The sequence below is a fragment of the Sciurus vulgaris genome (genome assembly GCF_902686455.1).
Source record: "Sciurus vulgaris genome assembly, chromosome: 2".
Taxonomy (NCBI): Eukaryota; Metazoa; Chordata; class Mammalia; order Rodentia; family Sciuridae; genus Sciurus; species Sciurus vulgaris.
The window spans coordinates 24,147,417-24,173,881 of record NC_136462.1 but is presented as its reverse complement, the minus strand read 5'-3'; the positions used below and the strand labels follow the sequence as shown (position 1 = coordinate 24,173,881).

Sequence of the window (26,465 nt, the reverse complement as noted above, 5' to 3'; positions counted from 1 at the left end):
CAGCAGGCTCCATTCCTCAGGGCTTAATGTGAGGCAGAACCTCATGGTGGAAGAGTATGGCGGGCGGAAAGCATTTCACACAATGATCAGGAAGTAAAGAGAGAGAGAGCTCCACTTGAAAAGTATAAATATATGCTCCAAAGCCACGCCCTCGATGCCCCACCTCCTCCAGCCACACCCCACCTACCTCCAGTTACCACCCACTTAATTCCACCAGGGATTAATTCACTGATTGGGTTAAGACTCTCATAACCCAATCATTTCTCCTCCAAACCTTCTTGCATTGTCTCACACGTGAGCTTCTGTGAGAAGCTCATATCCAAACCATAATGCCCTCTCCTCTTTCTTTTAGTAATTCAGCCCACCTGGCTTCACTCCAGTTTTCTCCCCAATCCAATTTGCCTCCCAGCAAGACTACATTTCCCAGCATTCCTTGAAGCTAAGTATGTTCCGGTCGGTGGAAGAGAAGAGGAATTGACATTTGCCATTTCTGAGTCATCTCCTTAAGACACCTGCCTTGGACGCTTTTCTATTCCTTTTTCATAGGCTATGACAGACGCAGTGTGACCCAGCTTCAGCAAGGCTGATGAACGTGGCATTCAGGGAATGCCAGTGCAGTGGTTAAGAAAGCAACCTGTGTCCTTTCATGACCTAGAGGAGTAGATTCACTTCGCCACCTGGACCAGCCAGACTAATGTGAGAGAGAAACACACTTCTATGTAAGCCAAAATGTTTGGGGATTTCTTTGCTAACAGCCTAACCTCTATCCCACAGAATGCAGGGGTTTGCCTTATATTTGAATTTGTAAAAGTTTCAATTGTTTAATTTGTCTCTAGAACTTACAGGACAAACGTTTTCAAATGACACAGTCTGATGTGTCAGCCTGGACTTCCGAGGTACTCATTATTATACTGAGGTTATTACCAGGCACCTTTCTTTTGTTCCTTATTTGGTAATGGTAGTTCGATTTTTGAGTAGATAATTCTTAATTGTCCACTCAGTTTATGTTTACATCATTGATGTAATGAAATATTAGGTTTTTCCACTTCTTATAGTACCTTCCAAATGAATTTTGGTTGAATGATCTAAAGACTTTTAAAGTTGCCTTTTCTCTGTTATTAAACCATGAATTTGATGAAGAAATGGAGGTCTCAAAAGAGAATGTCTAAAAAAAGGCATGGTTTACCAATTTTAACTTTAAAATAATGTCAATTTTGTCACCATAATCATTCCTTTCTATCTAAACTTTTTTTTGACTAATGAGCAATACTGAAAATAGAATTTTATTATATCATTTTATCACTTTTAGAAATTGGGGAAAATATGATTCAAGAATCTAGTTCTGAATATCTTCAGTGATAAGGTATTAGTAGTAATTTTATCACTAGTGTAGCTATGAGATCCTTAAGAAGTCAAAAATAGTCAATAAAATGATTTCAAACAAGCAGAGCACCAGATGATAATGCAAAATTGCATAATAAAGACAATACATATCAAGTTATCATAAATAGTCACTTATACAACCTACTTCAGCCACAGGTAGCAGTGCCTGGATCAGCTGACCTGGAAAACAACAGCACTGATGATATTTCAGTCACTATCTATCATTCTCAACTTCAGAGAAGCCAAATCAGTTTCTTCTCCTGGCCTTCCCACTAATAACTGACAGCTGTTGTAGTGGAAAGAACTCTTGGCTAGAAATCAGGAAACTTTATTACTGGCCCTGGCTTTGCTACCGACTATGTGTGAATTTGGACAGGTCATATAACCTCTGTGTAGAGTGATTATGAAGTTCAGAATAAGATAATCTATGGGAATATGTGGGGGGGGATAAAAGGCTTCATATAAAAATACCATAATGCATATTTGTGTGTAAAAGCTAACATTGCTAACACTATAAAGCAACCTATATATGTATATGTCCATGTATGATGATGATACATGCATATAGATATATATGAATATATATATGCACATATATATTTATGCGTGTGTGTGTGTGTGTGTGTGTGTGTGTGTGTGTGTGTAGAAACACATTACCTAAATAAAAAACTTTCAATATTTAGGATTTAAGCTCTACTTTCTTCTAAAATGACCTGAGGTAGCAGTTATAGATTAACATGCAATGCAAAGGTGCAGTGAAAAGCTCTAAAGCAAAAAAGTCTAAGCAGGTGACATTTAAGAAGTGAGTACTTTTTAGTGGAGCCCTCTGTTCATCACTGATGGCTGGAAGCAAAGCAGAAAATAAGACTTTTATAGTAATATTAAAAACAGATTACTAATAGTATATTGATCACCTGTTAACTCCCAACCTCTTTTTTCAAATAAAAGCTAGACTCTTGACATGAACTACACTTATGCACATGGTTTTGCCCACATCCCATTCCTTTGTCTCCTGTTCCCTGGGTGATAAAGTTTATAGACCAGCCCCACCAGAGTTTTCAGGAACATCTGGGAGGCATCAAGTTCCCCTAGTAGAATGCAAGTTCCATTATGATTGCACCCTAAAGTCAACAGGACTCTTCCAAGCAACTGTCTGATGAACTTTTTCTCAGTGATCATCATTAATCATGAGAAGAAGGAACAAGATGAAAATCAGGGGGGCTGTCTATCTTTCCTTAAGGTTCCAACAGTCTTCCCTCCTAAAATAACCTAAAGTGAGCGAGATTATTTTCTGTATACATATAATTAGAAGTTGATTTCATTGTGGTGTGGAGAGTAATATATACCCCTTTGATTAACTGGCTCAGGCAACACAATTCTAATTTGAAATGATCTATCAATTCCCTTGATAATTATTTCAACACAACCAGAAATAAAGCATTAAGTATTAAGGTCTTAGTTCTCAACTTGAACACTGAACACATCAGATTATATTTTTATTGGACAAAAGTATTGCTAGCCATCTACTTTCTAACTATACAGTTTAATTGTATAGTTAAACTATAACTTGCAGAGTAATCTCTAGAAACATTTGGAATAGCAAAGAATGGCATTTAAGAGGTCTGCCTTCCCATCCCAGGCCTCTTTAAAGTGATAACATGTGAAATAAGTTAGAAATCTCTGCACAAATGGCATGGGAACCAAGGGTGAGAGCTGATCATTAAAAAGGATTTCCCACATTGTGCTAATGCTGTTTGCTCTCATCACTCAACGAAAGCACTACACCAGGAGCCAGCGCATCTCCAGGCACTAGAAAATGCTCAAAATTGAGACAAATGTCTTTCAGAAGTTGAAATTTCTTCATCCATACACTAATATTCTATTTTATGATCTTCACAAGAAAACAGTTCAAGAGAGAGAATATATTTAAAGTTTACTTCCTTAAAGCACCTTTCTTCTAAGAGAAATCTCCCAAAGCAGTGCCTCATGTAGGATCACATTGTCCACACCAAATAGGCTGCGAAGAGTGCTGCCTGTTTTACGAATGGAGGCCTAAGTGCCAAGAGTCCCAGCCTCTCCCCATGCAGACAGAATAAGATAGCAGTGGACCTGACAGCCACACATTCCAGGCGTTTCTTAATTGTGCATTTGTGAGCTCACATGTCAATGGCGAACTCCTTAAGCAGGTGCAGTGTAAACAAGTAGAATACATTGGGAACACTTGTCCTTGTGATTAGAATTTGTCTCACGGAGCAGCTGCAAAGAGACACGCTGTATGCAAACAATCACCATCTAGTTGATCGCCACTCACCTGACCCCTCTTGTCCTCTTGGAGTTGTAAATACCTGCGCAGATAAGCAGAAGTCCGCTTCATCCGACAGTGGAGAGAGACGGAGGCCCCAAACCCCTAGTCTTTATATGCCCTTCTCCCTCCCTTTACTCTGATTGGCTTCTGGTTCCCTCATTGCCCCTTGCCTTTGAAGTCTTCTCCACTCAGCAGTTCTGTTAAATGTCCCCAACTTCCCCAAGCTCCTACGCATGTCCTGGGCATGGATGTCTATTCGCAGTGACCCAAAGTGACAGTCAGTGGAGGTTAGCATCTTCCAAGTACGTTTCCCAGAGAGTCATTTCTCCCTTAAGCTGCTTTTCTTGGCTCTTGTTAAAGGAAAAGGGAAGCTATCTATTCTCTTTACCTGCAGGTTATAAACTATAACATGGCTCTAATTTAGAGGGGTGGTCAGCATGACTGGTGTATCATTGCTAGAAAAAAATATCAGATTCCATATTCAACTCTCCTCAATTTGTCTTATAAATCAAGCACCACCAAAAAATTATAAATCCCAGCACGGCCATTTCTCATTGTATATTTTACCCAGATAGGCGATAAATTTTTTTCTTAAGCTGACTACCCCCCACACACACTTTTTCCTTTAGTATAAAGTTTCTTCTGACATAGTTCAAGGTATGAGTTGTTTTTCTGAAAAAAAAAAATTATTTTATTCCTGTTTTCCCACACCATATTATAGCATGAACCCATGTGATTTCCAAGGAGAAATAACTATAGTAATTTTGTTTGTCATTTCATCTTCACTTCTGTACTGCACAAATGAATGCTGAGATCAAATTCTGTCACAATAGGTAAGGGAGCTCCAAGTTTCTTTCTTGGTGTGAAATTTCATTATACCCATTATTGAGGAAAAGCAAAAGAGAAGGTTAAAAATTATTCAGCTATATGTAGACAATTGTAATGTTATTTGCTGAAAAATGGCAGATAGCCAATACATCATTTTTTAATTTCTGATCACCAGAATATGATAGTATTATTATTTACACATAATTGAGTTTTATAGTCTTGGTCTACATACAGGGAATGCAAAAACATCTTTTCAAAAATAATTTTTAATTTATTTTGCCTACCAGATTCATGTGTTCCCCCTAAATTCTTTGTTTTAGTGACATTCAGTTAGTAGTGAGATGAAACATTTTCAACAAAAAATTCATAACATACTAAGTAACTAAGTATAATCTCTTGAAATCCTGAAATGGACTCCTTCCTCCACCCCAATTTCTCTGGATGAAGATGTACTGAATGTCCTCTCAGAAATCTCAAACGTAGAGTTATTTTTGATTCAGAACATTTCCACTGGTTGCCCTTGAGTAGATATGCAGTATTATCACATTACCTTCGGAATCTCTGTCGACTGTGACCCACATTCTCAGCCAGGCAGCTAGAGATAAACACCTTCCTCTTCATCAACTTTTAAAAAAATGACATCTCCCTTGAGTAACTCATCTCATTGTAACGTCTCAATCCATTGAGTTGAGTACATGTGATACATATTTGTATGAATTGGATGGATATTTTGTCAATTCCAGAAACACCAAGAACTTTATTAATATTGCCTACCCTACATATTTGAGTTGTGAAGTTCACGGTATTGGCCTGGACAATTATGCTCTGCAATATTACTTGTACTATTTTTTTCCTAGTTTGCACCCTACTTATACCTTTAAATATGTATTTATATATCCAGAGTTAAAAACCTAAGTCTTAAGTCAAGTCCCACCTATCTGACTCTTAATTCAGTCTTTGATAAAAGAATTTCATTTATAAACAAACTCTTGGTATTTTTTTTTTATCTCTGTGGATATAGATCAGGCTATTATTTTTCAATAATTCTTTTTCAGTTGAGCTATCTAGGAAAAAAAAAAAAAATCTTGTAAAGTCATTGTCTCCTTATCTTAACCTCCCCCTTTCAGATGCCCAAACCAGTCTTCAGAAGTGTGTTTTGCTAACAAGATTGTGAATATTTTATCTACCACAAAGATATCCTTATACTCAAGAACAAAACAATGAATTTTTAAACATCAGGTTTTTCAGATACCCTTGATGGGTGTGTGAGGGGGGAAACTGGGGTGACAATTTTGACTGAGCTTTTTTAAAGGAAGGGAACAAGTGGCAAAATAAAATCACACCAACTAACAGCAGTATTCTCAAACATTCCTTTTAACCTTTACCCTGCAGGTGAGCATTGTTATCCCAAGTTCACAAAGAAGAAGGTCAAAGTTCCCAGTAGTTATGTGACCTGCCCAGGGTCAGAGACCCGAGAAGTGGCAGACCCAGGACTCAGAGAAGATCTGCCCCTGCCCCTGCCTACTCGCTGGGCCTGCTCACCTCACTAGACCCAGAAAGTGTTTGTGAGAAGTGAGGGCTTGCAATTGCCAAGGATCAGTTCCAAGTGATTTGGTATTTTCATAAAAAAAAAAAAAAAAAAAGTTGGAACCAGAAGAAATATATGAAGAGCCTAAAACTCCTCCTCTAATTTTTTAAAACCCAAGGAAAATGGAAAAAAGAAAGTAGAAAGTAAATAGAGAATGGCCTCGGAAGGCAGAAAGCACTGGGCCAAATGTTTCTGCATCCTATTACACTGGCATAGAATTTGGGTAAAAATACTTAGCTTTATGGAAGCAAGTTCTTCCATTTATAAAAAGAATATAACAGTCTCTACTCCACAGGGCCACTAGGAGGATTAAGTGGAATAACTGACATGAAAGTCTCAAGATGAATGCTCGGTTCATAGCTTGAACTCGGTAAGTGGTTCTTCTCTTACCTTTCATCCATTGTTAGGGTTGATTTACAAGCTGTAAGCAGCTGCAAAGGAAGATGCTTTTCAAGTCTGTAACAACAGACAGCAACTGTACTATCTGGGTAGAATTATCAATTCTAAATTCCAACTGCTCTTCAAATCTTGGCTCTTCCCTTTACAAGTTGGGTAATCTTGGCCCATTTACTCAATACTACTGTGTCTCAGCTTCCTTGGGGTAATAATGAGACTTATCTTATGGGATTCTGTAAGATTTAAATTCATTAAAATAATAAAGTGATTGGTACAATGACTGGCATGTAGTGTAAGTGTTCCACAAATGCTACTTATTAAATGAGCAAATAATACATCTTGGATAGTATTTCTCAATTAGGAACTATGCCCCCAGGGACATTTGGCCATGTCTGGAGCCAATTTTGGTTATTACAGCTTAGCAGCGGGATGTTTGTGGCATGAAGATTATTAGAGACCAGGGAGGCACAAAATATTCTAAAATATACAACACAACCACTACAACAAGGAATTCAATCTGGAAATGGTGCCACGGTTGAAAAACGGTGACTTAGAAAAATCACTGTTAGACACCAAAAATACCAAGAAGTTTTCTCCATGGGGCAAAAGATACCACTAACCAAATCTTGGTAGCAAATCAAGTATACCTACAGAAATGGTGCCTCATTCAATACCAAGTCAGCTAATGCTGAAAAATGCCAAACAAGTTATTGGATATGTGGGATTATAGCAATTCAGATTGTTTTAGAGTTATTTAAAAATACTCTTTACAAAAAGTAATCTTGGGGCTCGGGCTGTAGCTCAGTGGCAGAGTGCTTGCCTAGCACTTGTGAGGCACTGGGTTCGATACTGCACCATACAAAAACTGACAAATAAAATAAAGGCATGCTGTCCATCTGCAACTACAAAAAAAGTAATCTTGATTTCCAATTAAAAATCACTTCTAAAATTCATTGATTAAGAATTCTTGGAGTAGATAAGCAAGGATGCACTAAGGGCTTTTGAGACCACAGGCCCTATAAAAATGAATTCCAGCAAATTCATCTGGATTCCTTCCCCCATAGGACTCAGCAAGATAGATGATTTGCTTATAATGGAGTCTGGGTAGGAAAGAATGTGGACATGCATTTTCATGTTCCTTTATATTTTTATATGTTTTGGGTAGCAGTTTAAGTTAAAGGCAAGGGATTCAGGTGGGCATGGTGGCACACACCTGTAATCCCAGCAACTCTGGAGACTGAGGCAGTAGGATCACAAGTTTGAGACCAGCCTCAGCAACTTAATCAGGCTCTAAGCAACTTAGCAAGACCCTGACTTAAAAAATAAAAAAGGCTGGGATGTGGCTCAGTGGCTAAGCTTCACTGGGTTCAATCCCGGTACCAAAAAAAAAAGGGGGCGGGGCTGTATTAAAAATATATCTTTCCTTGCAGTCTGATGTCTCAAGTCAATGCAGCAAGATCTCTAAATGGGAGGATTCCTTATCAACCCTTATCTTCTCCAGCTTAAATTGAAGATGGTATGTGTGACCTCTTGAATCAGAACCTATTAAACCTATGGGAAAGCCTTCCCCGCAACCACATCACAAGTCTCTCAAGTTTGAGGAGAAAAACAGGAAGTTCTCCCTAAGGAATAAGGAACACTTCTTGGTCCTGACCTTTATTAACTGGGACTTGATTGGTGCTCAGGGAACTATTAGGTGAGAGTGAAGTCCCTTTTCTTTACAGTCCTTGGCAGAGAGGTACTACTCAAACACAGAACACTCTTCAGGCAAACAGAAGATGTGACCTTCTCACACTTTCAGGTGAGATCCACAGAGAGGCTCAATATTGTTTGCCATTTGCCAAAGTCAGACATTTTCTAACATTCTCATTATAGTGGGCTGAATAATTATGTCTGCAAAGACATCACTTCCTAATCCCTGAGAAGTGTAAATTTTACCTTATTTTGGAAGAGGATTTTTGCAAATATGATTAAACTAAGGCTGTTGATATTGCAGAGATCATCCTGGATTATCTGGGTGAACCCTAAATGCCAACACAAGTGTCTAGGGACACAGAGGGAAACCTGACACGGAGACAGAGACTGGAGTGATGTGCCCACAAACAATGCTGGCAGCCACCAGAATTGGAAGAGGCAAGGACTCAGTTCTCCTTTAGAGCTGATATCTTCATTCATGTTCAGTGGAACTGAATTTGGACCTCTGGCTTCCAGAACTGTAAGAGAATACATTTATGTTGTTTTATGCTGTCCAGTTTGTGGTTTTTTTTTTTTTTTTTCTTCCAGGAGATAAAGGAAAACTGATATGCTGATCCTGGCTGTGGATTTTCTTTTCAGTCCTACATTACCTTAGTCCATTAAAGGAAAGAAGGTAAGGAAGGAGTAGAAGAGAAGGAACAATTAAGAAAAAAAAAAAAAAGGCAAACATGAGATAAAAGGAGGTGGAAGACAGAGGAAGCAGGAAAATATGGAGAAGAAATAGACTCACTGGATGGTACTTACATTTCAGTTAAGTGGTCTGTTATAATGTGTTTTTCACTTTTTTTTATAAGTGACAATTTTTAAACTGGACATTTTCCATATTGGGGAAAATACAACTGGTTCTTAAATTCTACTTTCATCTCCTTGGTGGACATTAAGGCTATGCCCAGGTTCTAAGATGGATTTGTCGTTGAAATATCATGATTCACCCTATGGTTTTAATGTAGCTTACTGAAATTTTTCTCATCAAGGTTACCAGTGACTTCCTTACAGTAAAAAACCCCCTAGTCATCAAGCTGTGAAGGTTGACTGTCACCCCTAAACATCCTTCAAGATCCTGCTCATAACCTGCTTCCTCTGAATCTCCCTTGACCTCTACTGTTTCCATTTTCTGCATTATTACACTCACAGGAAATATGTCTGCTATTTCTGCTCTTCCAAAAAGAGTCCAAGGATGCTGCTAAATATCTTAAAATGCACAAGACATCTCACTACAACAAAGAATTATGATATTTTTATATCGCCTCCAGTAAACTGCACAGGGCTGGTCTGTAATAGAGTCCTTGTGGTGATTGACTGGCTACCCACTATTCTGAGGCCAATAATGCAGATGGTCTCATTCCTTCATCTTCTCCCTATTTATCATATTGTACAATGATGATTGATATTGAGAATTATGCCCCTGAGGCCTGCCAGGTCTAAATCATAAAAAATAGATTGATAAAATTCATTGTCTTGCTAGTTGAGAAAAATCTATTCATACATTTTAGGAAGATTTTCAGCTAGAAGAGTTGAGGTTAAAATGTATTTCTTATCATTCTAATTTAAACCCAAAATTCAATTAACCACAAACCCTCAAGTCCCAAATATTCAAAGTATCTGAAGGTTTACTTTATTACAAGAAGAGTTATAGATATGTCCCGTAAAAATACCTGAAGGTACCTACTTTCAGTTATTCATTTCCCAATATTTGGCAAATCAGTATAAAAGTAGTATAGAATAAACTTAATTTTAATTGATTATAGGTTATTGGGTTAAGACTGTCCAAAGAGAAGACTGTATTCTTGGGCCTATTTATATTTTTCATATTGCTCATTTATATCCTGTGAAACTGAAGTTCAGTTTAGTGAACTATAGCACAGTAAGTGAACAGTTAAATAAATGCCCAATGCTAACACTTGTGTACACACTTGGCTGAAGAATTGAGCCAAAGATATAGAAGTGTTTGTGAGCATCCTTATGATTTCATGTTTAAATGTTTGTTATTTTAACTATAAAAAGTCCAAAGGCACATGGTTGGGTTCTTATAATGTAAAAACAATGAATATAAATCACATCATACAGTTAAGAATCACAAATACAAAAAGGAAATAAACAGGTGAACTAATCAATACACTTCCAAAATAGAAAACTAGAAATTAAAATATCATAAACCTTAGCTTGTGATTAATATATACACACACAAATACGTATATATACACTCCAATAGTGTAGTATTTTGTAACTCATTGCCTTTCCCACCTTGGAAAATTTATGTTTCAGTTATGTGGCCTATATTAATAGTTATTTGGCTTTCTATAAGCAACTGCTTTTGATACTGGACATTTAACTATCCATTTGGTGAAATTGCTTATAAGAAAGCTTTCATTGAATCTGGCTTTTTTAGAGTGTTCCAGAAGAGTGATTCCGAGGAACCATAAAAGGATAAATTCATAATGATGAGACGATAAAAGTCATAAAATGCAAATGCACCCCAGTGTGTTATCTATGTATCTAAACACGGTGTAGTCATGTCCATTACGGGAACCGCAAACTTCTGCTTTGATGGGAAGGATTAAAAGGTTCACATGCCATGGAATGCCTCAAAGGTTCTAAGCAGGGAAGAAAGTCAAGGACTAGGCTATTACCAGGTTCCTTTTCTCTACTTTACAAAGTGAATCCTATGAGTTATATCCTGTTTTCCTGTTTGTTAATAATAACATGCTTACTATTCTACCAGTACTTCCTGAAACTCTTTAACTTCCCCTGTCATCCCAAAAGAACTCTGCCCTTGAAGGGGAAAACAACTTTTCTTCACCCAGAGCCTATTTCCTTTTATTAATATTAATATCCCAAGAGAATATTAGGCCTGGAAGAAAGAATTTGGTGGCAAAATTCCATATTCACTCATGAAATCCACCCCTAACTTCCACTCACATATTTTAATAGGATGTTCAGACTTTTGCTTGAATTGAAAGCCACTTTTACTAGCAGAGGCTTCTTTAGGTATAGTATATTTTGTATTTGTTAGGGCAGAAAAGTACTTAAATTGAAAAAAATATTCACTTGGTAAGCTGGAGTGTAGAGACAGGAAATGGAGTCAGGGTTCAGTCCTCTCACTTTTAACCCACCTGGCTCTTTCCCCTGTCCCTTGGGTTGTAGGAAGGGTAGAGATATCAAAAGCTGGTATATCAAGGAAGCAGTCTCATGTGGTTGATGGCAGGTGCAATGTTTTTCTGAGCAATGCTGTTTAAGTAACCGTCTGAAGAAAAAGAAACACCTTAGTGCCCATAATTCTTTTAAAAGGACTTTCAAACAACACTTTGCTTGAGTAGTTGAGTGACAACATACCCAGACTCTGAGGCCATAGTCTGCATTCACATTTGGGCTGCATACTTACTAAGTACTACATGATCTTGGTTAAGTTTCTCAATCTCCCTGTGCCCCAGTCTCCTCATGTGAGATATATTCTAAAATGAAATGACAGTAATGCCATGCTCATAAGGTTGTATTAAATGAGTTAGGCAATTCAAAGCTCTTTAGAATAGATTGGCACATAGGACACAATATATGATAGGAATAAAGGACCTGTTATGGTTTGGACAGGAGGTGTCCTCCCGCATTAATGCAGGAATATGCAGAGGTGAAATGATTAGATTATGAGAGTTGTAACCTAATCAGCCCATCCTAGACTGAATGGATTGCCTGCTCGGTAACACTAGGCAGGTGGGGTATGTTTGGAGGAGGTGGGTCACTGGGGATGTGCCCTAGAAGGTTCATCTTCCTTGTGGCTCCCTGGGCTGCCAAGATTCTTCCACTGTGCCCTTGGGCCGTGATGTTCTGCCTCACTTTGGGCCCATCACAATAGACTCAGTTATCTGTGGACTGAGATCTCTGGAACCATGAGTCCCAAACAAAGCTTTCCTTCTCTAAGTTGTTCTTGTCAGGCATTTTGGTACAGTGATGCAAAGCTGAGTAAAACAATACATACATCTTCCAAGACACATGAAGATTTGAAGACATGTTTGTAGCAATAGATAGATGAACTGGCACTCAGTAAATGTGTGATGAATTAATGCAACCTAAAGGAATAAATATGCTAATTCCAGAATCTCCTTAGCTTTACTGATTGTTCTATAGTTTCTGTGCTTAATTGTTGTTTAGTAAATGCAGATGGAATCTTGGTTTACTTATGGATAAAGTGGATCAGGCTTAGATGGTAAAAAAACATTTATGAAGAACCACCATGTGTAGGCTTGGCCTGTTTCTTGTGCCATTATATATAAGTCTGCTAAAACCTCTTTGAAGGTATGTAAAATTGGGTCCATTATAGAGGTAAGAAAAATGAGGCTCAGAAATGTTAAGTAAATTACCCCAAATCACACAGCTATAATAGTGATTAGTGATGAAGGTAGGAGTCCCATCCTACACTATTTTGATGCAAAATATAATATGTAAATAGCAGGAGGAAGGTCGATTATGCACATAAAATGATTTTACAAAAAGGTAATTATTGAATAGATCATCAAAAATCAAATTTTTATAATTCAAAGATGGTTTAGTTTCTCTTGGCACTGGCTTTGAAGTACTGATTCAAACCCCACACCATCCACTCTCAATCCAGTAAAGACTGCTATTGTTGGATACTCCAATAGTAGACTCACTATCATTGATGGAAAGTGACCCAGAAGGCTATTTATTTTGACTTTCTCAGTTAACAGTTGAGAGACATGAAAGGTGAAGTGGCACAATGGCAGAAGCAACCAAGACTCTCCTGAACCCAACACTAGTCCCCTTACAGCCTGTAAGTAACTGGTACACGATGGTTGTGAATCACCTACCTAGATGCCTGGAGATTCAAGTTTGTTTCAAATACCTCAATTCCTACTTTATCTAAGCCTAAAGAGACTATTAGGGCATGCTTTAGTCAGTTTTTTCACTGCTGTAACCAAAAGACCTGACAAGAACAATTTTAGAGGAGGAAAAATTTATTTGGGTCTCATGATTTCAGAGGTCTCAGTCCTTAGATCACCAACTGCATCGCTTTGGGCCAAAGGTAGCAGAACATCATGGCGGAAGTGTGGTAGAAGAAAGTAGCTCAGGACTCGGCCACCAGGTAGCAAAGAGAGAGAGAGAGAGAGAGAGAGAGAGAGAGAGAGAGAGAGAGAGAGAGAGACCGACCGACTGACACAGAGACAGATGCAGGGACAAAACATATGCCCCAAAGGCACACTCCCAATTCCCAATGATCCCTTCCTCCAGCCACACCCTACCTGCCTATGGTTAATCCCTATCACAGGATTAATGCACTGATTAGGTTAAGGCTGTCATAACCCCATCCTTTCATGTCTAAGCTTCCCTGCATTGTCTCACACATGAACTTTATGATGCACCTCATATCTAAGTCATAGCTGGGTAATTATTAAAATCCTCTGCAAGGACAAAATAAATATGCATATTCTGTATTAGTGAAGGCTGATGGAGTTCATATCTAGGAGCTCCTTTCTTCAAAACCTAACCAAAATTCTGGTATCATTGTATCTTATCAAATGAGAATAAGAGTTACTATAGTCTCAGTGGGAGAACAGCCTTTAAAAGGAAAGTGCTTTTGGTTTTTTGGAATTGGCTTATTTCACTTAGCATGATATTCTCTAATTCCATCCATTTACCTGCAAATGCCATAATTTTGTTCTTCTTTATTGCTGAATAATATTCCATTGTGTATATATACCACAGTTTCTTTATCTATTCGTCTGTCGAAGGGCATCTAGATTGGTTCCACAGTCTAGTTATTGTGAATTAAGCTTCTATAAACATTGATGTGGCTACGTTATTGTAGTATGATAATTTTAAGTCTTTTGGGTATAAAACAAGGAGTGGGATAATTGGGTCAAACAGTGGGTCCATTCCAAGTTTTCTGAGGAATCTCCATACTGCTTTCCAGAGTGGCTGCACCAATTTGCAACTCCACCAGCAATGTATGAGTGTGCCTTTTTCTCCACTCCCTGATAAGTGGATGATGATACATAGGGTGGCAGGTATAAGAGAATAATGGAGACTTAAGATTATGTACAGGGAATGAGAGGGGGGAGGGAGCAGGAGTATGAAAGATGGTGGAATGAGACAGACATCATTATCCTATGTACGTGTATGATTACACAAACGGTGTGAATCTACATAGTGTATAACCATATAAACGAAAAGTTGTACCCCATTCTGTAAAAGTAAAAAATAAAAAAGGAAAAGTGCTGCTCTTTATTCAATTTTTTAATTGAATAAAAAGATCTTAAACTTTTTTTCTGTTACATTGCATTTATTCACAAAATAGTAACAAGCACGAAACAATCATGAAGCAGGAATGTGACTCTCCTCCTTGCACATTTTACTCATTACAATGTTGGGCTTTTGGTATCACTGACAGATGGGTGGTCCCCTTTCCTATGTTAAGTATATTAAATGACATCAGGACAAAAGTCACTGGGGCTTGTCAGCTATGAGTGATGTCCTTCTATGGAGATGGAAGAAGTACATGGTTATTATTCCAATGATTATCTTGTCAGAACCATGCAGGATAATATGTACTTTCTTAGTTTTAAAATGATCACTAATGTGAAGTCAAACACATAGAGTTTCTTAAAATCAACAGTCTCGTATTTTACCAGGCTCACAAGCACCAAGTTGTGTGATGGTACCGACACTAAAAATAAATAAATAAATATAAAAATAAAAAGTCTCATAAATAACCATACCACCAGGGCCTAGGTAGCTTTGTTAGTGTGAGTGACAAAGAGGTGTATAGCATGTTGCCCACTCCTCAGCAACACTGGCTCATCACAAACACCACAAAACAGCTGAAAAAAGCCAAACCTTGGGAAGCTCAAACTTTATGGCCTGGATTTCATAATGTGCCAGGCATCACTTGGTAGAAAGTGTTGTGGATTGCAATAAAATGTGGAAAGATAGGAAGCACTAAAGGTAAAGACAAAGAGAAAAGTACATAATTCTAAGTGATTTTTATGGTGGACACTTAGCTCAAGTAAACAAATAAATTGCTAAATGACAAGAAACTGGCATATGAGCTATATTTCTCAAGCCAAATGCTTTGGAATAAAGGAACATCAGTGGAATAAATAGGCAACCAAACTGCAATCAGATATAGATTAGCTGGATGCTGGCTGGTCTACAACATGCAGCAAAGACTTACTTGCCATATCACATAAGGGATGAAACACAACTTCCTGAAGATGACATTAAATAGTCAACAATCATGGAGCAATTAATGTTAGTTCCTCATAATGTATCTCTCTACTCTTCCTAAAAACTCATACTGCAAAACCAATTTGGAATTAATCTCAAGGATTTTGTTCTAGATTAATCATCCAGCAGACAGTTCTAGTGGAGATGTGGTAATGCCAGGAATCTGTATAAAAGTCAACAAATATGATGGCCAACACGTACTTAGACCTTCTACTGTACACTTGCACAAACACAAAGGAAACAGTGCATATGATGATAACACAAATGCTTTACTGATCTCCATTATGCGGAAATCAGCACATTTCATGCTTAGTAAATTAGCAAACAATATTGGTGATCTAGGGATATTATGATTGGTGTGGTTTTCATTCCATTCATGGCACTGATGGCATGATTTAAATAAACCCTTAGGCAGAAGTTCCAAGAACAGTGTGATCTGAATTTAAATGGATACAATCAGGCCACTGGTTCTGTTGTATGCTGAAGACTTTCCAGATTTGGCTCTCAGGGACCGTTAATAAACACCCTTTGCTCACTGTATTGGGAAAGATGGTTAAGAGTATAGGTGCGATCAGTTCAGTTAGAAAATGTGTTTTGAACACTTGCAATATGCCAGTCACTGTGTCAGGCAACACATGATGCCTGTCGTCAAAGAACTTACTATTGAGTGAAGTGTTTTGTAATTAAAATACAGTAATCATATTTACAACATCTATATATAATATACCAAATAAACTGCTTTCTGGAAGTTTTCTATGTGCTGTCAAAGATTCTGATTCTGAACAGAATACTGACTGAAAAAATTAAGAAGTGTAATCTATGATAATATCAAAATAATAACAATTAAACACTAAATCAAGTTTCTTATTACATAACTTTTTCTATATGCTAGACCTCTGCCTAATAGTTATAAAATGCACGGCAAATATTAAATGGTGATGATTTACTTTGGTCTGACCTTCCTAAGACCTACCTGGATTGTGAATTTTACCCCATGACTCCTCACCCAAGTTCTGGAAAATGAGAATTAGTTCCCATGATGCTATCAGCAAAAGGTGAGTAATTATTTTGGTAAAAGACACTGTTGCTTTTGTTAAGTCAATCAGACATGTGTAAAGTTATGGTGTGGTGATGAAGGTGGCTTAAGCATCAGTTACCACATTAGAAAATCTGATAGGTCTCAAATGTATTGCCTGCACGTGTGTATAGACCAAAGATTCCTCACACATCCGGGCTTTCACCACCAGGGCTACTGACTCAGAAGATTCTGACTTATTCTCCAGTTTTATGCCTACTCTGTTTCCACTTTGCTTGTCATCACTAAAAAGAGCAATAAATACTAAATATTTAAGGGTAATGAACACTGAGCTTGAAAATACTTGCGTGAACACTGTATGGGAAAGTTCTCCTATAGCTGCTCTGTGTACCATGTCTGTGATTGTATATCCCACTGAGAAACATAAAAGAGTCCCAGGGGGCAAAATTAAGGGTAGAGAACATCTGACCTCAATCATGGGCGTCAGTATAAGAAAAGCATAGCACATGGCCCACTATTCAAAGCAGTGATCTTGAGGTAACAGCAGACAGATGGCAGCTATTAAGTTGGACATCTGGATCTCAGTGACTCCAGAACTAGATTGTTCTCACATGAGATCTAAGAGAAGCTCAGCCCATCTTCAGTTACGGTTCCGAGAATTTGAATCTAGTCTTCATCTAGTACCCAACAAATGATAAATTCTTACACACAGCATCTTTTTTTCCTGGACAGTGCAGATTACCCAAAAGCAAAACACTGAAACCAGAGGGATCATCTTGGGGATGTATGCCCACATCTGACCCATCCTTCTCCTTCAGTGTTTACCCTCAAAGTGGATCAAGGACAGTGTACGGTCTTGGCTCTTTTACTTGTATTATTGTCTACTACCTAAAAATATACAACTTTTAGATGCTTATTATTTTTAAGTTCGATTTAATTTATTTTTCTTAAAAGAGCAATGAACAGTGAGATGTTGAGGGGTAATGAAAGTTTAGCATATTCAAGTCTAGTATCAATTTCAAATTATTCAAATTTACTATATGACTTTTAATTGGTAACTAGGAGTTACAAAGTATATGCATAGTCAAGTATATATATATATATATATATATATGTTCATTTAATCAACTGTATCAAATGAAGAAATATTTAAATTACAAGGTTAAGACTGGCAATATATACCAAAGCCTATTTTAGCCAATTAAACAAGATTTAGCACACATTAGGCTTTATATTTGAAGAATGAAAATGAATAGAAATAATGAATTGAATTAATGGAAATAATGATTTCTTGGGTGGAAGCTCTTAAGTGCTAAGGAAACTCACAAATGTATGTATGCAAATGTTGGCATAGCTCCCTGTTCAAAAGTGAAAAGATTTTCCAGAGTAGATAGCTGCAAGTGTAATAAAATGCATTTGTATGTTCATGTAGGCTGTTTTAAAAAGAAATGATCTACATAACCACTTGGTACAAATTCCAAACCATAAAATAATTGAAGACAAATGTCTTTGTGAAATTAAATGTAGTTTGAGGGGTTATGCTCTTTGCTTGATTCATTTGGTTTTGTTGTTTATGCAAGACTTGTACATTTCAGTTCTTTTATTGTTACAATTGGCCAGAAGGGTAGAGAGTCATTAGCAGATTCTGAATGGGACCTATCACATTGTAGTTACTCAACAAATAAGGATTCTTCTAGAAAAAATAAAATTTCTCTCATGTATGATACAGTAAAATATTTAAACGAATTGCCAGAAACTGAGAAAAGTTCTTGTAAAGATTTTGTTATTTTAGAACTGGGGAATTCTGTATAGATTTCATTTCGGTCATTCCTAAGCAATAAGGGCAGAACGAAGCAATTTAACTTCAAACCAATATTTCAGGTTATCAGTAATATTTAAAAGGGGGTACAACATGTAAGAGAAAACCTAGGACAAATTATATATGGCTATTGCTTATCAATCTTGCAGGGACAAAGAGAGGGAAGGATATAATAAATTCCTGACAGTGAGGAAGAGCTATATGAGACTTAACTAAAAGTCAGCAAACCAAAATGTTTCTTAAAATGACAATGTCAAAGTCTGTAAATGTTACTTTGAAACACAGTAGATGACTGTGAGTCACTGGTATAGAGAGGGAATACTGAAACACATGTACAATGATAATTCAGAACAAATATTCCCAATCAGGTTGCTCCCAAGTTTCAGGGAGTGAGAGAAAGCAGGATTACAACTCAACCCTATAGATAATCACATTCTTAATCAGATACGGATTCTGCCCTTCAAACTAGAGAGAAGAGCTATACTGCAGGTCCTGGTTTAATAGGTTGCCCTAATGATAATCCTAATGAATGGACAAAGTTTTGTCTCATAAAAATCTGTCAGGAGGATCTGGTGGGGAAGTAGACTCTCATAGTAAATTAGGTGTCTTTGGAAGTTGCTTTAAGTTCTTCACTGGGGCGAATCTCAGGTCTGCCAACTACATCTTGAATGCCTAGGGAAATCTACAATATTGAAAATAAAATTTAAAAGGGTACTCCTGTACATCACCTGGAAAAGAAGCCATTTTGTTCTGCTTTGTTTTGGGTATACATCAACAGTCAAATGGAGGCTACAGGTCAAAGCATGTTCTTGAACTTTAGCATGCTTCAGAATCACCTGGAGGATTTGTTGCCCCACAGATTGCTGGCTCCAAACCTGAACTAGAATCAGATTTCACCAGAAATATGACTTCACAGTGCACATCAAGTTCAACAGGACGTCTTATGGGGCTACCTCCAGGACCCTGCCTCAGATAAAGGATGGAGTGAGAGGGACTGGAGATGGCCAGAGAACATGTAGCTCTAACCTAGTTCCCAGGTGCTGCCACTGCTGTTGGTTTTGAGAACCAGTACTTTAAGGAATACCACACAAAAGGATATGCATCTTCCTCACAAAAGTATGATTTGACCTCAGTGGAATCTAATCAGTAGGTTTACATGCAGTTAAAATTTAAAAATGAGCAATGACCACCACTGTTAATTTGGAACAGTCAAACCAACCTCACAAAAGACTTCTCCAATGGAAAAAATGGGAAACTCTTTCCACAGTACACACTGGCTTTATTGGCTGTGGTCTTAGTCAAAGCACAGAATGAACCTTGGCCAGCAGCATGAGGTCTCTCAAGCCTGCAGCTGTTGGGAGGAGGCTGCTCTGCCAGTGACTGGGCAGGAAGTGCCTCGTTAGAACTGATGCATCTATTTTACTTAGCCCAGGAAAAAAAAAGTCGGGGGGGGGGGTGGAAATCCCTAGATTTCTCCAAACTTCTTTTAACACCCACCCTCCCAAAGCCACCTTGTTAGAAGGCTTTGCTACCAGGACCACTTTATTTCTGGTAATTGACAGCTTGAAGTTCATTATCATGGGAAGGTTTTAAAATGCTAAGTCATAAATCAAGTCTTGTATCTTCACTCACAGTGGGATTAATGATAGCATAAATAAAACGAAAACCCAAATGACAGACAAGCACAGGGCACCCAGACGAAAAATTATTTGAAAGAAGGCCACTTTGCATCCAGATCCAGACTGATGGCAAGAACTCTAGAAAGAATGTTAAGGATCAATGCAACTTTGATCAGAAATATGACTTTATAGTCACATCAAGTTCAACAGGGCTTTTCACAATGCTACCTTTCCAGGACTCTGCCTCAGATAAAGAATGGAGTGCTACTGAAATTTTTTTTTTCCTTTCCAGTAAACAGTTTAAAATGTGTATTCTTGAAGGCGACCCAGCTTCCTGTGTTCATATCATTTTACAGAACTCCTGCCATCTTCCATTCCCTTATCCCGCTAAGTGCTCAGCAACAATAGAGAAACAAAATCTAAACTACCATTACCACTACCCTAGGGATAATACGGAATGGAGTTATGCAGGATGATCTGATAATAGCTGGCTTCAAGAGAGAAAAAAATAAAAAGCTTGTACAGGGGATGATTTAAAATATGTAGATTTTAAATTCTATGTGCAACTGTTTACGTTTTGGGAATTGTTCCTTTGGCTATAAGGTAAAGAAGGTAACATAAACACATTCTATGGTATATGAAGTATAAATAAATACTATATTGAAAATAGCTGTGAGCTGGGTGCATTGGTGCCCACCTATAATCCTAGAAGCTCACGAGGCTGAGGCAGGAGGATCACAAGTTCAAAAACCAGCCTCAGCAACTTAGCGGGCCCCTAAGCAACTTAGCAAGACTCTGTTTAAACAAACAAACAAACAAATAAATAAATAAATGGACTGGGGATGTGGCTCAGTGGTTAAGCATCTCTGGGTTCAATCCCTGGTACCTCCCCTCCCCCCAAAAAAGTTGCGATAGCTGCATCTCATCATCATACAATGATGAATAATGATCTTGTTTTACTGAGAAGCTTTCACACCTTGTTAACAGAAAAGCCCACATCTTGAGAAAAATAACATTAGCGTTTCATGTTTCGACCTCACCAACACTTCATGGTCGCCACTGTCCTCATGTCTTGAAGTCAAGACAGGACAAGGGAGTGCGACTCTAGTTCACAGTCCTAAAGGATGTGAAGTTGCTTCCGAAGTTCTTAGAGTAGAAGACTGGCTACTAGGAAAGGAAACTGAGACACTGGGAGGGAGGAGACGTTTCCAGTAGAAATACAGTATTCCAAGGACAAAGAGAGCCACACTCTCTTGAAGTTATAAGTTTTCACATTGCTGGCTAAATGGCTTGGGCTTTTAAAAGCCATTTGACCCCTTGTGGCTTCAAATGACTCACAAGTACACCTGACTCAAGTGAAAAATTTGTAAGAAAAAATAAAAGGAAGCTGTAATTTAATGGAAAACTTGATACTATAAAAATTAGACTTGCCCTGCCTCTTTTTGAAGCAAGTATTATTTAAAAATATTCAATCAGAATTTAAAGGAGACCATTAATTAGTGACTAAGGAACACATAATATTAGCCTACTTTCCTTCAGAATATTTTCTTATTTTTAAATTGTTACATTTGAACTGTTGGTAGCTTAGAATCCATTAACTTTGTTTAAAAAAATCATAACAGCTTTATGCCAGTATTCTGATATTTTATTATCAGTGAAATATACAGCTAAGATGACATGGAATTCTAATATCTAAGGATAAATGGTAACTTTTGTTTTTATTTAAATAATGCCAGTCAAAATGTTTTACTGAAAGAATAAAAAATGAGAGGTGTCATGACATGGAGATATGTGGAGAGATGACAGACAACAGACCGCATGACAGCCTAGCATCTGCCAGTTTGAGAAAAACAGAACATCCATTCAGGAAATGGCAATTGTGCAACTTCAACCTTTTAAAACACAGTAAGTTCCTTTCAGAAGTACAGGTGATAAATGTTACATGGCTCTATTTTGACTATAGTAGCATCCATGTTTTTCATGTTCCCACTTCAAAAAAGTAGACTGTACATGATGAAATGTGGAGGTCATCAGATCATACATTGCTTTCACTGTCCTCCTGTAGACAACTAACGCGTTGCCATGCTTAGAAATCCAGTACTTTATTACAGAGAGAAAGATGGGCAAATTTGCATTCATAATTTCCAAAGGGCTTTGAAATGAAGTCAAAGCCAAGCTACGCTAAGGAAGGAAAGATACCTTGCCACAGCTGTATTCCTAGGGTTTCAAACCTAAGAGGAGCCAGAGATGTGGGATAAAAAATTGGTATTTTCTGAAAGGAAATGCAGATTCTACTAACCTCAGATGGTCTGTCCCCTCAGTGTGGAGTGGACAGTTACTAGACATCAGAGGGCAATGGCAGAGGCTGCTTTGGTGGAGTACTAAGAGTGACTTGTGCCAGACTTGGATTTAGGCAGGATGTGGACACGTGCAGACAGAGCAGGAGAAGTGAAGATGGGGCAGATCAGGTGAGAACATGAGGGTTGGACTGGTTTCACCAGAGCAGAGTAGATGGGTGTACTTGATTACTAATCTACTAATTGAGAGCAAGGGCAACTTCTTTGAAATGTATTTGGGAGTTGGAATCTAAAGTTCAGCTTCTCATTGTAAGCATTTTTCCTAGCCTTAAATTAGATGTGTTATATTTTGTACAGAAATGAAACTAAATGAAAGCTTTCATGGTTTAGATTTCTTTTCTCAAATAGGGAGAAGTTGATATGTTTCTATTGCTAAACATTTGAGAATTTAAAAGTTGAAAGATGTAACTATTTTTATATCACACTTTGGTGCGTGAAATGCCTTTATATACAAACTCTCCAATTTCCTTTCCAACTTACGGTTCATGGTTAAGTTTTGATCCAAGAAAACCAGATGCTTTCGTGAGAACTGCTTCCTCATTTGAAGGCCATGAAAATCCCAAATTTTCTGTTTTGTTTGTTTAAAATTGAGGGAAAATACTGGAACAGTTTGGGGAAGGGGGTGTAAGAAGCTTTGCAAAGAAATAATGATCATTCACATTCTTGCTACCATGTGACATGAAGCTGTGTTTATAATAAGCACAAATCCTGAGTAAAATAATTTGAGGTATTTATCCCTTCCTAAAAAACGACTTGCTAAGTAAACATGCCATGTTGCTATATATAAGAATTTGGTCCCATTTAAAATACTCTGTTATTTTTCATCTGAAAAATTCAATATAGATTAAATAAAGGAACTGTAACAATCACTATGACTCTAAATATATTCTGCATACCACTGAACCAAGATTAAAAATAAAAAAAAAAAATATATCTACCATAGTTGGAATTGAGAAAAATAGACTTAACTGTTCTCTTCAGTAAATAGGCTTTTTGACACAAAACCTTTAAATCTAGATGCTATGTGCACTATTTTATCAAGCTACAGATTTTATCTCTTTATTGGTAAAAATATGTAAACTATAACAATAAGAAGAAAAGTTGGTGGTTCTGGGAAAGTGGGTGCATAAAGTGTTATATAACCAACTGGTTTTCAACCTTCAAGTCAGACACTAGTCAAGGAAATAATACAACCTTAGCCAATGGGAAAAACATCAAGCCAGATTTCTCCCAGCTGTGTTTCTTCCCCTCTGTGGCCTTCAGCAACTTCAATGGAAGTTTAGTGTGTTTAGGGAGAAAGACGGCCAGAAGAATCAAAATTATTAAACCAAAAAGGTCAATCTTCAAATTAAGTCTTGGACCAGGATCATTGCAGAATAAGGTTTATCCCTTCCAACGTCCCAGTGCTACAAGCAATATGGCTGACTAGCTACACCTCAAATGGGGCCGATATCACACGTAATTGAGACTGCACTGCCAAAGGAGTGAGTAAAGGAAAAACAGTTGCTGGCTTTGAAATGTACAAATCGAGCTATTAGTGTTTCCTTAGCATTCCTTTTGATTTCCAACTCAAGCTTATGGTAACTGCAAGAGATAGGAAAAATCCTCAGAGGAGACCGGTCCTTGGATTTAATTCCATATAAACAGAGGGCCAAGGAATTTTGACAAAATTGTTGCTCACAAAAAGTTGACTTTCCTTTGAAGTTCTTGTGTGATCCACATTTAAAGTCAGACACCTTCATTCATCCAGCAGTAGCACAGGGCATTCAATAACATGATATAATGGCCTTGTTTTTCAGATTTAAAAAGGGTTTTAAAGACAAGATTCTTCTCTATTCTGTTATAAAATCACCAGCTAACATGTTTTCAAGGATTTTCCAAGTGAATAATCTGGGTTCCCTTAAACTTTCAGGTTTAACTAACTGGATGGTTGTTTCTTTTTTGTTGTTGTTGTTGTTGTTGTTGTTGTTGTTTTCAATGACCACAGATGCACAGATCAGTTCCTTTTGTTGCTTTTAACCAAATGGGTGGCATGATGTCCCCCTACTAATACATAAAGGAAAAAACTGTTTAAGTTTTATCCTTGGAATTCATACAAAATTTGTTAATTTTATTCCTTATTTTCTTTACTGAGAGTCATTTAGGCCCAAGGAGATAGAATATTATGGACTCACAAAACATCATTTGAGACATTATAATAATATCTCAATACCTTAAAATTGCCCTAGAATGATACAGGTTACAAGGAATACCAGGACTGTGATATGATTTTCAAAGAACTTCTTCAGTTAAAACCTCAAAATGCACATTAAGAACCCTGTTAAGTTCTGAGGTTAGATAAAACAAAATCAAACCTATTTAATGTCTGATTTTTTTTTAAACTGGCCTAAACACATCACCCTTTTTTCTCATGTAGTTCATAATATCAAACACACTTTTGAACATATCCACTTACTTTTGTATTTCTTCTAGCATGACTAGCATATATTAGGATCTCAATAAGAGGGTTTTAGAATGAATAAATGATAAATTTATGCTGTACTCACAGAGGCTAAGAAGTCTGTGTTATTTAATTTTTGGATATGCAACATCTTCATTTCTATAATAAGAATTGCATTCAAGTTCATGGGAGGAGAGTGCTAACTCTGTACTCAGCTATAGTAAGTTAGGAAAACATGTTTAGTGGAAATAGAAGCTTTATAAAATGTGAGAAATCTAGTAAGCAAGTACATTTTAACAAACACAAAAATGTAACACACATTACAAAGGAATTGCTTTATTGTCCTTGCTTCTGTGCAGAATCTTTCCACCATGACCCACTAGGAATCAGTTCCTAGATATTTGTCATTAGCATTTAAATATAAATCTTTCTACACTGGTAGATCAGTTTGTAAAGGGGATAAGTTCTTGTAAACACTTCAATGTTGAGAAAAGTTGGGACATGAAAAGCAGGTAAGATAGTACCAAATTATATGAAAACTCTTCCAGAAGGAACCTCATAGGTACAGAAATTTGGTGTTGAGATTCTGATCATAGTAAACAAAAGATGGTCCAGGATATGACTGGAGTGATCACAGTGGGATATTTGGCCACAAAAGACAAATAAATAAATTGTGCTATGAATTCTTTACAGCGCTCTACAATTCAGTATCATTTATAAATTCTTTATTGCTATTAAAAATGGATGATTGGAAATAAATTTAAGATACTACATGTAGTAATAGACTGCTGAGATGATGGATATAACAATCTTAAGCATTTATAAAGTGGACTGTCCAATATGATATATGCTTATCTCCATGACATGTTATAACACATGATAATTTATTAGGGAGAAAGCATTAAGAAAAAAAATCAATTGTATATAAATGCTCCCTGAATCTAAAGTGCTGGCAACTTTTGCCTCAAAAGAAGTGCATTTTCTTCCTTTGTAGTCAGAAATTTTAGAAAGGCATCAATTATAAATCCCAATTTTGGTCAGGAAATTGTGACTTACCACACATTAAAAAGGAAAATGTGAAGAGAAAAATATCACTTTTTCTGCTAGTATAAGTTGCCAGCAAGTTAGCTGCACATCCGTAATTGCTTATTATTATTTGGATTGATTAAACTTATATCATTCGCAAAGACTATCTGTATTATTGTTTTAGTTGATATCTGGCAATACAAAAGAGCCAAAGCCACAGGTCTGTCTGTTGGACAACCTGGGCCAAAACAGCAAGGATAGATATGCTATTATTTGTAAAACACTCCAAGTAGAGTTACTAATTACATTTTGCTTTTTTTGCTCTCATATTCCTCCTTCTTGGATTGTGAACTTGTTCCATTCATTGGTAAACTTGTGGCATCTTCCTTCATTAAAGCTGAATCTGGAGCAACGGTTCTTTTGGTAAATTCTGGCAAGGTTAAAGGAAAGAGAAAAACAAACCAATGTGAATATGAAACCAGGGCTAAAAAGTTGATTTTGTAGAAGGTACTTAATTAATCATGGTATTCAATCTAGTTTTCTGTAATTAAACTTTATATGCAATAGTAGACCTTTAACAAAATCAGTTATTATATTTTCAAAAACATGTATCTGCATGATTTATAAACTTCTGTTTTTCATTTTTGAGTGTCTGAGAGTGGGAAATGTGTGCT

General features: G+C 37.1%; 1 protein-coding gene and 1 long non-coding RNA gene across 16 annotated transcripts in view; one reads left to right on the top strand and one right to left on the bottom strand.

The window, feature by feature from the left end:
• The first annotated feature begins 342 nt into the window (after positions 1 to 342).
• LOC306654463 overlaps positions 343 to 26,465 on the top strand; it is a 30,185-nt gene continuing 4,062 nt past the window's right edge. Inside the window, exons 1-5 of one of the 3 annotated variants that reach the window (XR_013761971.1) lie at positions 343 to 719; positions 6,400 to 6,474; positions 7,931 to 8,016; positions 8,784 to 8,868; positions 16,462 to 16,549. This is a non-coding gene — a long non-coding RNA (uncharacterized lncRNA). The other 2 variants (XR_013761972.1, XR_013761973.1) reach the window with 2 other exon arrangements.
• Positions 20,925 to 26,465, bottom strand: part of CEP128 (centrosomal protein 128) — a 418,511-nt gene continuing 412,970 nt past the window's right edge. For all 13 annotated transcript variants that reach the window (XM_079128040.1, XM_079128046.1, XM_079128049.1 and 10 more), the window contains one exon: positions 20,925 to 26,221. In XM_079128040.1, coding sequence (XP_078984166.1) covers positions 26,094 to 26,221 — 128 coding nt within the window. In that variant the 3' untranslated portion in view covers positions 20,925 to 26,093. The remainder of the gene's footprint in view (positions 26,222 to 26,465) is intronic.